This window comes from Bidens hawaiensis, unplaced genomic scaffold, assembly GCF_021521415.1.
Source record: "Bidens hawaiensis isolate Kalapana, Puna unplaced genomic scaffold, B.hawaiensis_p1.1 tig00419489_1, whole genome shotgun sequence".
Lineage (NCBI taxonomy): Eukaryota > Viridiplantae > Streptophyta > Magnoliopsida > Asterales > Asteraceae > Bidens > Bidens hawaiensis.
In genome coordinates, this window is record NW_027504877.1 from 192,856 (window position 1) to 206,123 (window position 13,268).

General features: G+C 33.0%; 1 protein-coding gene across 1 annotated transcript; it reads right to left on the bottom strand.

Annotated features, from left to right (window-relative positions):
- Positions 1-1,360: 1,360 nt before the first annotated feature.
- On the bottom strand, positions 1,361-12,971 carry LOC143609081 (uncharacterized). The gene is made up of 6 exons (XM_077083943.1): positions 12,863-12,971; positions 8,476-8,499; positions 7,491-8,422; positions 6,982-7,053; positions 6,688-6,759; positions 1,361-2,269 (listed from the first exon to the last, which is right to left on the bottom strand). The coding sequence occupies exons 1-6, from the start codon at positions 12,969-12,971 to the stop codon at positions 1,361-1,363; spliced, it is 2,118 nt and encodes a 705-aa protein (XP_076940058.1).
- Between the last annotated feature and the right edge of the window lie 297 nt (positions 12,972-13,268).

The window sequence follows — 13,268 nt, forward strand, 5'->3', positions numbered from 1 at the left end:
TTATCAAAACAGTCGAGTTCACCTCTATACCAGGTATAGTAACGGCTAACTCTAGTTCTGCATGTGTCTGAGAAATTATCGGTGGCTGAAATAATATCATTGAGAGGAAGCTTCAAGTGTTCCAAGTTGTTTCCCTGCAAATACGTGACAAGGTTGTAAAGAGAGTTGCAACTAGATAAATGATAAGAAAATTGGAAAGAAATATAACGCGGTTGCAACATCAATGCATATAGTAAGGCGTTTCACCCATGTAAGAGAAACATCCTTCAAATACCTATCAAGACTTCCTTTGGGTGCATACTCATAAACAATGACGTTTTCATCTTTTTCATCACAATAGCCTATAAGACCAATTATGTTCTCGTGCTTATACTCCAAGAGAATTTGGACCTCATTCCAAAATTGTTGTTCCCCTTGACCAAGCCTTGTATCTAGTCGCTTTGCAACAATGGTTTTAATTCCATCACCGTCTTAAAGCTTTCCTTTAAAAACTTCCCCAAATCCTCCTCCACCAATGCAATTGTCATTATTGAAGTTTTGTGTGGCTACTTTTATGTCTTCAAGTGAAATTCTGGGGTTGTTGATCTTGTTTTTCTGTCAGACATGACACACCAATTAAATTACATATACTGATCACAATTATATGTTGTTAAAATTATAACGGCTGATTAATATGGTGTTGAAAACAATATATACAAATTAGTAGGTGCTATCAGAAAACAATAAATTGTCAAAATACATGTTAGTAATGAAAGACTACAAATTAGTTAACAATTAGTGATGAGGTTGCTTTGCTGCTATTTAAAATGGTGATGGTAATTTACAGAAACTGTAAACAATGATAAAACCTTACCACAGTAAAATATTTTATAAAAACTAAAAAATGATGATGAAATTAAAATTTTGATGATATCATAGACTTCAAACAATGAACAATATGAGTTTAACATGCGTGATAATTGATCAATGCCCTTTTATCCATTAAAGATGTGCTTTACTTAGTTTTCAAAAGTTTTAAATTGAACTTTGATCATATTCTTTTCTTTACACTTTCATATCAGCAGTTCAGCAAAGCTGCAGACAGTCTAAAAATGTTTAAGCAACAACGATAAAACAAAGTAAACTCAGAAAGTGGAAAAGATTTTTACCATTGTGCTTTATCAATTATAGTATAATGTCATATCAGTTTACATTTTTATTAAACTAAAGTGAATCATCACAATCACTACTTCTTAGGATCAATAATATGAAGTTAGAACAATGACTTACTTGAAAGAATAATGCTTTCTCAAGTTCCTTGACAACATCTTTCATTGTTGGACGTTGATTTTGAGTTTCTGCCACGCACTGATGTGCAATTTCAATAAATATACGCTTTGGGTCCTCTATTTAGAACAAAATTGTTTTCACTTGTTTCTTCCTTTATTGTATGATCAATAATGTCTTGTATTGTTCCCGAGCAGTAGCATTGTTTTGCCACATGAGCCAGCCCTGCTTCATTCTCTTTAAGGTAAATTGGGTCAAAGGCTATCCTCCCACATAGAATTTCAAACAAAACTACTCCAAGACCATATACATCCGATTCTCTTTTTAACTTATTAGTCTTCTTATATTCTGGATCTATGTGGCGCATTCTGCCAATCCAGCTGATATGGAGTGCTTCGTCTTGTTGATTTGAAGGCAGGAATACAGACCACCAAAAGTTAACAATCTTTGCCCCGCAGTTCTTGTCCAAAAAGACGTTGTAGCTACATATATCACGGTTTATTATCATCGTTTGGTCCTCCATCTCATAGTGAATGTACTTTAACGCATGTGCAACATCAATGCAGATTTTCAAACGCTTTTCCCAAGTGAAAATGCGCATGCTACTGTTGACGTCTTCCAAATAATCACCAAGGAATCCATTAGAAGCATTCTCAAGGACAAGGATCATCTCAGAAGCTTCAAAACAAAATCCAAGTAGGGTGACTATGTTGGGATGCTTAACAGCGCTAAGCACTTCAACTTCTGTAAAAAACTCTTTTTCTCCCCAGTACTCATGTCCAGGAGGAGGGTAGCGTTTAATAAGCACATGATCAGTCCCTTCAACAACGGATGAATGATTTTCTTTACCAAAATGGTCGTCGAGTTTTGCTCTGTACATAGTACACCCACCCCCATCTGGAATTTCGTAAGCCTTTGAAAAACCATCCGTTGCTAATTGAACATCAGCCAGAGGAATCTTCAAATGTTCCAACTTCTTAATAATTAGCTGCTGCTGCTGCTGCTGCTGCAAATTATTTAAATATATATATGTCATAAGGCAATTAAATTGAAATTGTGTGGTTCATATTTTTATAGAGAAATTGGAATTCATGGCCGATTAGCTGCTTCTTTTTTCCCCTTTGTTTTGTGACTAGACCCTTCTTTTAACTATTCAAGGCCAGCTCAACACATTTGCCCAAGCCCACAAACCATTTATAGTTTGTTCTAAACTAGGCCCAAATACAAAGTTACAATTTGTTAAACCAAATTATTTTAATGCTAGATTAAATGTTAATATGAAAGGATTATAAATCCTCTGTATTAGCTTACTCTAATTAAATTGTTCATGCTTATAATTATAGATGATTTGCTAGAATTTCAAAGTATTTGATTATATGCGTGTATTCTGCCACTAAAGTGAAAAAAGTTGTTTGACCAACTAGTTATTTTAAATTGTAGGTATATAAGAAAGGTGGATTATATATGTTCATATTTATTATATAAATTAGATGAAATTGATTAAGAAAGAGTAAAAAAGGAAAGTTGAACAAGTATATTGCAGCACTTAGATTACTGAACGTACGTATATAATTGCATGATTCATAAATTTAATTTAAAATATTTTAATTGATGTTATATTAAACTAAATGGTAACGAATATGAACAGACATGATTATAAAACAATAAGTTAGTAAGAGCATCTCCAATGCTTTATGCATGGTTTGAAATCCAACCATCCTAATCATTCACTCACATTCTCTCTCCTTCCATTCACACTTCTTCATCCTTTCACACACACCTTACAGACCATATTGAAATTCCAAACTCTTTTCACTCTCTCCTCCTCCTCTCTCTCTCTCTCTCTCTTCCACCTAGGAGACACCTATGATTCAAAACACCCAAAACCTCACCATTGGAGATGCCCTAATAATAAGGAAACATAAAAGTTATTTTAATATACTTTTTATTTATTTATCTTTTGGCATGTGAAGAGGTAACTCTGGGATTTAGGTTATCGTAAGAGCATTCTCAATCCATTCATCAAATTATGTGAGATGGGTTTTTTATAAGTTAGGGAGTGATTTAGGGTGTTGTAAGCGAGTCCTATAACTTTTTAATATATTTTGAAAGTGGTTATGAGTGAAGGGGAGAAAAAAAGTAATGATAAATTTATAAAGAAATATTATTTAATTGAACAAGAGAGAGAAAATGCAGTGATTTTTAGTATAATTTTGGATTTGAGGTTATGAGATGGAATGGGAATGTTCTGAGGTGAGGTCGTGCTCCGATATGCAATGTTTTCAAACCTTGCCTGGACGTCAACCCGGACATCTTGCCAGGTCAAAAGTCGAACCGACCCGGGAGGACGGATCGGTGTTTGACCTGGTAGACCTCATAAATAATTTAAATATTATATATATTATATATAAATAAAATAATAACCAAACTTTCATTTCATGAAGCATGTTTCATTAACATAGCCCAACCAGACCAAGTTTTATGAAGTGGACTAAGCCTAACCAACCCAATCAAGCAACACAATCAAATGGTCCAACAAAGGAACCCTAAGTGATATAACGGAGATAGAGCAGTGACCAAGAGAAAATTGACTGGTGTTCATGTTCTTCTTCCCATCTTCTTCCTATGTCATATAATCAGTCAATTACCATCCTCGTGCTTATTTTGTGTTAAAATCAAACCACTTAAGCAACATGGGAAGTTCAAATCGACGAAGTTTCAATCAAGTAATTGATTCAGAAACGAGACGATTGCAGAGTTGGGGACGAAGCCGCGTGGTTCAAAGATGGAATCTAGGGTTTTCAGTTTTATTTTGTTGGTTTCTTTTATTAATTTTTTAAAATTTCCGGTCCACCCAGCGGGTCATCGGTTCCGGTATGCTTAGCGGGTCCCGGTCGGACCGGCCGGTCCTGTCCTTGTTTCAAAACACTGCCGATATGTTTTAGGGCCGTCCAAACTGTTCGCCGCTCGAACTCGCTCATCGCTCGCTTGGAAATTTCTCGAAAAATACTCTCTCGTTTTTCGCTCGATTGTAAACGAGCCGCTCGGTTCGGTTCGGTTTGTAAACGAGCAAAGGTTTGCTCGGTTCGGTTCGGCTCGAATATTTTTAATTTATTTTTATATAATTATATATGAGCAAATACACACATAAAATATTAGTATACAACTGTTTAAAACCTTTTAAAATTTTCCTATTACGTCAACTTTATAATTTCATTGGTTCTATTCAAGTTTTTAAAATACTAAAAGTTTGTTTACATGTTTATTATATCTCACTTTAAATTTGTATCTCCAAAAAATTTACAACCTATAACACCTTTGTCTAAAAACTACTAATTTGTTTACAAAATGTATTATTTACAACATTCAAACTTGTTTCTTATTAAAATTTTTAGAGTGAAAAAGAAATAAATAATGCTCGAAAATCGCTCGGCCGTTCGATCGAAAAATGCTCGATTCGATTTTGGCTCGGTTCGAATTTCAGCCGTTCTGTTCGGTTCAATTGTAAACGAGCCAAGCAACGAGCAAGCCTTCGCTTGTTTCGGCTCGGCTCGGCTCGTGAACAATGTTTGATCCTTATCCCATTTCATAATTCAGCCCAATAATCTAGTATGTGGATTAGATGATGTTATAATCAACATAAATTTGGTTCTAAAAAACACATCATACATTAATCATAGTTATATTTAATAATGGTTAATTAAAGGATAACTCGGACCATAGTCGGGTCATTCATCCCTTGTTTATGTACTTAGGCCCACATTGTACAGGAACCATAACACTAACAGTCCTCTAAACCTTACTAAAACTGACCTTATTAATCATGCAACAACCCATGCGAGTAAAGAGAAAACAATGTAGCCGTTTGTCATCATACGCCCACGTTATCTATTTTCACTGTTTTCCACTTCTAACCCATAGGCTTGAATTATTGATTTACAACTTCAATTGATGCATAATTGCATAAATTGATCAAATTAATTCTTGATAACAAATTTCAATATTTTAAGTAATACCGTAGTTTTATTTTTATTAATAATTTTGACAAAAGGTCATGAATAACTTGTATATATCAACTCTTATATTATAGTTAATTATTTGAGTAAAGTTAAAATAAAAGGACAACGAAAATGAGAAGGGTGAGAATCAATTTAATCTATTAATATTAGATTTTAATGGTGGAGATTAATTCGAGAGAAAAAATTGATGGGAAGAGCATAAATGTAACAACCCACTTTTGTTGACTTTCTCTTTCCACATGCAAGTCACATGTCAATTCCCTTATCATTTAAAAACGCCCATAACTTTTTCAAGCAACATTCTTTTTAAAAAAAAACTCACCATAATAACAAACATTTTTTTTATCTTTAATATGAGTATCATATTGTTATATAAAAAAATAGTGGGTTTTTATATTGTGTTATTGGTTGTTCATTGCGTTTTTTAATTGGATTTTTCGATGCATTGTGTTATAGATTTTGGTCATTGTGTTATCAATTGGTACTCATATTAAAGATAACAATTAAAACAATGATTACGTCATTGAGTCTTTTTTTACTTATCATTGTGTTTTAGTCATTGTGGAGAAAAAAGTATTATGCTCATTGTGTATTACGTTCATGTCATTGTGTAACATGTAGTTTCCATTGTGTTTCACGTTTCAGGTCATTGTGTTATGTGTATTCACCATTGTGTTTTATGTTTCAGGCCATTGTGTTATATGTATTCATCATTGTGTTCTACGTTTCAGTTAATTGTGTAATATGTATTCATCATTGTATTTTATGTATTAGAGAATTTGTTGTTATTTTACATTATATTTACGTATTAAGATTACACAACAGTGTTCTTAGCATTAAAAAAAATACACAATGACAAGCAGAAAGACACAACGATGAAAAAATACACAATTACAAACAAAAAGACACAATGACGTAATTTTCTTTTAATTTTTATATAACAAAGTCATACTCATATTAAAGATTAAAAAAATCGTTTTTTATTATAGTGATTTTAAGAAAAATATCATATGAAAAGGTTAGTCATGTTTTAAAATGATGGGGGAATTGGCATATGACTTGCATGTGGAAAGAGAAAATATGTACTATTACCCTTTTTTCTTTGATACCCACTTGACACATATAAATTAATTATGACTTCTCACACTTATCATTTTTGTTGGCATTTGTAGAATAACTAACATTAATTATCTAAGTGTTTAGATATTGCAAACAATTCATACTTATACTTTGTTGCTATTAGTGTATTTGTTTCAATTCAAAAACTACATAAATAACAATTTACTATTTCTGTTGAAGTTTCGTCACATTCCAATTAAATTTATAGATTTCACTTTTTTTAGAAAACAAAAATACCAGAAAGGATAATCAAGTCGAAAAAGAAACAAAGAAAAGGTCATACATGAATTTCATGAGATGCTTTTTCAACTTCCTCGGCAACTTGGTCATATTCCGGTTGTTGTACTTGCTCCTCCTTCAAGAAAAAAAATGAGATAAAAAAAAGTTACTGATAAAAGCAGCATTTTAGTGATAAGAAGCTATATATTAATGATGAAAAACTATAAATTTGGTGATGGAAAACAAATTCAATTTGCAGATCTCAATTCTTTTACAAATATTTTAATGAGAAAAATGATGAAGTGACGAATAGAGAAGAAGAAGAAGAAAAAAAAAATGAGAAAGAGGAAGGTCTTACGAGAATTTGATGAGTTGGTGTCTCAAGTTCCTTGACAACTTGATCCTTATCAAGGTGTTGTACTCCCTCAACCTTTAAGAAATTATATCTATATTTATTGAGAATAAACTATAAAACAATGAGGAAACTGATAATAGATGATAAAATGTTGACGAAACTGATGTTCAAAGATAATGCCTTAAAAACCACCAAATAAATAATGCATTACAGGTCAAATTTGTTAGTGAAGTATAAATTAAGATAACGTAAATTAACAAAAGATAAAAATATTACAACGTTATGAAAAAAAGAAAATCACACACACGTAACCGTTTCAGTTTGGATCAACATTGATGTCTACGTGTCAAGTCTTTCAAGATCCATTCCATGTAATTGATATATAGTTTAGCTATTAAAAATGTAGCAATTTATATGTATTCCTTTTGCATTATAATAATATGTGCATTTAATGGTTGAATTAAATTAAATTTATATATATACATATGTATATATATAAACACCTGACTTACTTGAAAGAATAATGTTTTCTCAAGTTCTTTGAGAACAACTTTTATTGTTGGACGTTGGTCTTGAGTCTCTACCACACACTGATTTGCAACTTTTAAAAATGTTTGCAAAGAATCCTTGTTGGTTCTTCTATTTGGAATAGAACTCATTTTACCAATTGCTTCCTTTATTGCAGGATCTATCATGTCCTCTTGTGTTCCCGTGGAGAAGTTTTGTCTTGCCACATCAACTAGACCTTTCTTGCTTTCGTTAAGGTAAATTTGGTCTCCAGCACGCCTTCCACATACAATTTCAAACAAAACTACTCCAAAGCTATACATATTTGTCTCTCTTTTTAATTCACCAGTATTCTCATATTCTGGATCTACATGGTATCGTTGGTCAAAATATGTTTTTCTATATTCAGCTTCGTCTTTTTGATCTAGAGGCAAGAATACCGCCCATTGAAAGTCTTCAATCTTTGCCTCCCAATTCTGGTTGAACCCGATTCTATTGGCATTTATATTACCATGTATCATCACTTTGTTATCTTCCATCTCAAAGTGAAGGTAATTCAACGCACGAGCAGCATCAATGCAAATTTTCAAACGTTTTACCCAAGTCAAAGTACGCATTTCTTTGACGTTTCCCAAATAATCACTTAGGTTTTCGTTTGAAAATTTCTCAGTGACAAGCATCATATCAAAACCTTCAACACAGAATCCTAATAGATTGACTATGTTGTGATGCTTAACACTAGTTAGCATTTCAAGCTCTGTAAAAAACATTCCTTCTTCTTGCTCGTCATCTACAGGAATGAAGCGTTTAATAACTACAGTGTTATGTCTTTTGGATAGTTCACTTATACTCTTCCCTTCTATAGAGAAAGTGTTTTTGTTATCAAAATGACCGAGTTCTACCGTGTTACCAAGTGTAGTAATTGTTAGATCCAATTCTGTATTTGTCTGAAAAATTGTTGGTAACTAACTTTATATCAAGAAGCTGAACCTTCAAGTGTTTCAAGTTCTTTACCTGCAAACATGTAACAAGCAAACATGTAACAAGAGGAAAAGAGAGTTAGAAAATATGAAATTATAGATACTTGTTAGAAGTGTCAGATCAATTTTTGGTGGTTAATATATTTGTAATCACTTTTAGGAACCTTAGCGGTCCGAAATAACCAGAAAAAAAAAAAGAAAAAAAAAGCTGAACATAAAAAGAAAAATAATATCTTATGCTAGTGGGTCCCACCAATAAATATCTTTCCTCCTCTAGCGCACGAACACCACAGTTCACATGGTAGTAGTTTGTGTTTTCCATTTTTAATGGGTTTCTTCAACCATATAATTGGGCTCATTGTCTCCACTGTAAATTTGGTGATTATTTTTTGTATTGGTGGTAGTTGGACTTTGATAGGAGATGGTGGTTGAATAATTAACAGGAAATGTTAAAAGCATTTGATAGTTTTTTATTTTTTATTTTTCAGAGTAATTTGGTTATTTTCAATGCATTTGACTTAAAAAATATATTTATTTTCAAAATTTAAACATCTTAGATTTAAAATCTCACACGTCTCATAAAGGAATATCTTTCTATTAAAACAATTAGGTCATTTAGTACCCTTTCAAGACTATTGGGAACATGTAAGAGATATCAGGAGGGATAAGGCAAAGATTGGTCGGCGGGTGCAATTGAATAGTGGTAAAATCGTAAAAAAAATCTTTGAGAATTAAATTATGAATAGTAGTAATTTGAAAAATACAATATATAACAAATCATTAATTATGTAATAAACAAGCGTTGTACAATAATTTAAGATATCGTAATTTTAATTTATTTTTCTTTCTTAATGCTCTTTTTAATAGTAAAAGTAAACAACCAAAGGGGTTGTACAACACTATCAAAATGTTTGTTAAGATGAGAGACCTCTCAAATGGTGTTTGTTGGTTAAGTCTCTTGGTGGATGAAAAATGGTAGAATAAATTGACGTAAAAAAAACAAATTAAAACGGTGAGAAATAAAGTATATCATACGTAAAAAAAAAGTTAAATAAGAAAAGACTTACAAAATACGGTTGAAACTTTAATGCTTGCTTCAATGCTTTCTCTAGTTTATCGACAATAATGAGAATATTTGGGCGGTTTGCTCGCTCTTTCTCTAAGCAAGAATATGCCGTTTTTGAGTATAATCTGAGTGAATACCATTTGATTCCTTAGATCAGGATAGACTATATCTTGCAGCGTTTCATTTTCATAATGATATTTGGCCAATCGAGCTAGAAAGTTGTTCGCCTTGTTCTTAATATATGCACTCCTCCCGCACAATAATTCGAATAAAACCACACCAAATGAGTAGATATCTGACTTGTGCGTCACACCCTTGCTCTTTTCAATTTCTGGGTCTACATACCCTATTGCGCCAAAAGGTTCAGAAAGGATGACCTGGTCCATCCGGTTAACCCATTGTTTGACAGAAACTTTAAAACCGGATAACTTTGGTTCCCAGTTCTCGTCTAATAAATTGTGGAGCTGTTGATGTTAAGATGTATAACACCATAACCACGCCCCTCATCATAATGGAGGTAACTCAGCGCACGAGCCACGCCTACACATATCTTCAATCTTTGAGTCCATGTGAGGTTCGGATTGTTAAGATGCTCGTTCAAACTTCCTTTGGCGGGCTGATACGCCCTGTTTTTTTTTAGCTTGTTCAATGTTTTGTTTTTCTTTAGGTCGGCAATAAACAGAGAATTGGTGCGTGGTGTTACAATGGCAAAAAGCTATTGCTAGCGGGCCCAACCCACCATACGGAACATTAATTTCTCAAAGTTATCTTCAGTTTCGGAGAAAACCCACTCGCTCAAAGGTCCAGACGTCCTTAGGATCGAACAAGAGATTACAAAGATCTAAGTCTTCTTCATTGAGGCACTCATGCCGTCCTTGAAGTGTTGTTTATTGGGATCGAACCTGAGTTTTCACTAAAAATGCCAAACTTCCTACCGGTCTACCACTACACCATATTGAAAATTAAGGACAATATGCAGTGTGTTGGAGTGTTGCAGGGAATGGGCAGAGCACCTTCCTGCATTTTTCAAATTTTAATTTTAATATAATGTTTATTTATGTTCTCAATTTTTACACTTTTTATTTATTTTTTAATTAATTTTAGTATTATATTAAAATAGGTTCAACCGGTTCGACGGGTAGGTCCTACAGCTACTGAGCTTCCAAGATATTTTAAATTTTGTAATTTCTAAAATCATAATTCCATAATCTACGAGCTTGTGGTAACCAACATTTATGATTGTATATTGAATTTTATAAACTTTGTTCATCGCCTCAATATAAACCATTTTGCAATCAGGTGAGCATGAATGCAATCAACGTCATCAGCTAATCAATTAAGTCTAAAGCTATGAACTAATCAACATCAATTTGTTAAATTAATGAGCTAATCATATAGACCCCAGGGTTGTCCGGTGATGTAAAATTACCATACAGCATACATTGGCAAACGGTTAATCTTCTCCCGGTATCTTTATGTTTTTTTTTTTAATTTTATTATTTATTTATTATTATAGTTTCTTTCATTGCTAAACTAAAAAATTTATAATAAAATGTCAGGTAAGCGGGCAACAAGCTGCGCCACAATCCTATTTTGAATAGTAAATCCGATCCTACTAAAAACGAAGCTTTGGGTTTTAGGAGCCAAAAACTTACTCTTCAATATTCACAACTCGCTGAACACTGATCAAAAAAGCCATAACCTCCGGGGTTAGAAACAGAATGTATAAAAAGCAAAGGGGAGAAACACACATTGTTTCTCTAAACAAGCGTTCTTGTGTTAGCAATTTTGTCTGATTTCGCGTTCAACGCAACTTGACCCGCAACAAACTCATTATTTCTTAGCCCAACAAGAGGGAACACTCCTGTAAGATCCACACAAGCGTGTTTCAAGCATATGTAGGTGTAAGAATTTGAATGAACAGACATCCTTGACTAGTATATTCTTTTGTGAAATTAAACTAAAAATTACAAATTTACAAGCCATCTCTAGATGCTTAAAATAAGTTACAAAGAAAACTAATAATCTAGAACTTATTTGATATGATTGCTTAGTTGGCATTTTGGAGTAAATCAAAACCCTGACAAAATATTGGTCATGGGCATTGTGATCGGGACAGACCCTAATAAATACTGGCCCCTCGGAGCATCAAACAATTAAGTGGGTTTTTGGTTTTTATTTTAGTTTAGTTTAATTATTTGTTTTATTATTATTTACTTGTTTATTAAAAAGAAGTTTAAAATCCCTCCGGACATCAAATCACAATGGAGCAACATAGGCTCAAGGATTTAAAGTCCCCGGTGTTCACGTGATAGTGACGTGGTATTGTAGAGGGGTTTTAAAACCCGCTCCACAAAGAATGGTCTTATGACCCTACACTTTCAAACAAAACCTCATAAGATCAAGCATATACAATAAATAGGCTTGAACTGCCTATATATTTATATTTTCTTAATACTTTTTTTACGAAATTAAATTACGACATACTGCAATTGCGACATATTTATGCGTTACAACATTGGTGACAAATTAGTTTGTGAGAGATCAGCAACGCATCCATTCTCCAATGGAATTTGTTTCTGAAATATTTCATTACAGATTATCAGTGACGGAGTTTCCATGATTAATTTCTAACTATAAGTTATGCATATTACAAATATCCAAAATAGATGCATGGTTGATCCTTTTTGATTATATCATTCATATATATACTAGCTTTTATCCCCTGTATTACTACGGGTGTGGGAAGCGCGGGGGTGGGGGGTTATTTTAAATTATTCATTTCTAATATTTATATATTTTTTTATTTTAATTTTATTTTTTGTAAAGAAAGTTAATAATATACTTGTGATTGATAATGAAAGAGTTTTGACAAATAAATAAGATATTATAACCCGGTTTAAAATTTATCTGGGTTTGATAATACCTATGGCCCGCTTATTTTTTTTACTACAAAATTGTTTCTTAATTATAAATAATATTTTTTAAAAAAATCAGATATTATTTTTTAGTATAGGTTGGATTAATGTTGACTAAGCCACCAGAAAAAGAGTCGTTGGTGTGGTGACCAAGTTATGGGCTGAATGTACGTTGGAGTCCAAGAATAAAGGAACAGAATGAAGACCAAGTTTATCTGCTTAGTTTGTTATTTTTTTTTTCTATTTAAGCATCTTTAGTTTGCTTTGTTTATCATCACTTTCAATTAGCCGAAATCCACTTTTGTAATCTTTTAATCATTCCTAAGCATTTGGCTTTAATAAAAAAGATTACTTTTGGCAGCAACTAGTTCCAGTTTCTTTGATTCATTTAAATTTCCTGATCCAAATCTTACATTTGGTATCAGAGCAACCACGTTCTGATCCAATTTTTATGCCAAAGTTCCTACGTTTCAACATCATGTCAGTCATCACAAACTCTAACTCCTCAAGAGACAATTCCATTCCATTCCAGTGCCCAATCCTCACACCTACAAACTATAATACCTGGGCCATCAAAATGGAAGCTATCATGGATGCCCACGGGTTGTGGGATGCCATCGAGCCACCAACCGAAGTGGTTGCGGATGAACGAAAAGTAAAACAGGCTCGAGTTTTCATCTTTCAGGCAATCCCTGAAGAAATACTTTCGCAGGCGGCGAAGAAAAAGACGGCTAGTGAAGTATGGGATTCGTTGAAATTCCGGTATGTGGGTGCAAAACGCGTTCAGAAAGCTCGCTTACGAATTTTAAAAAGTGAGTT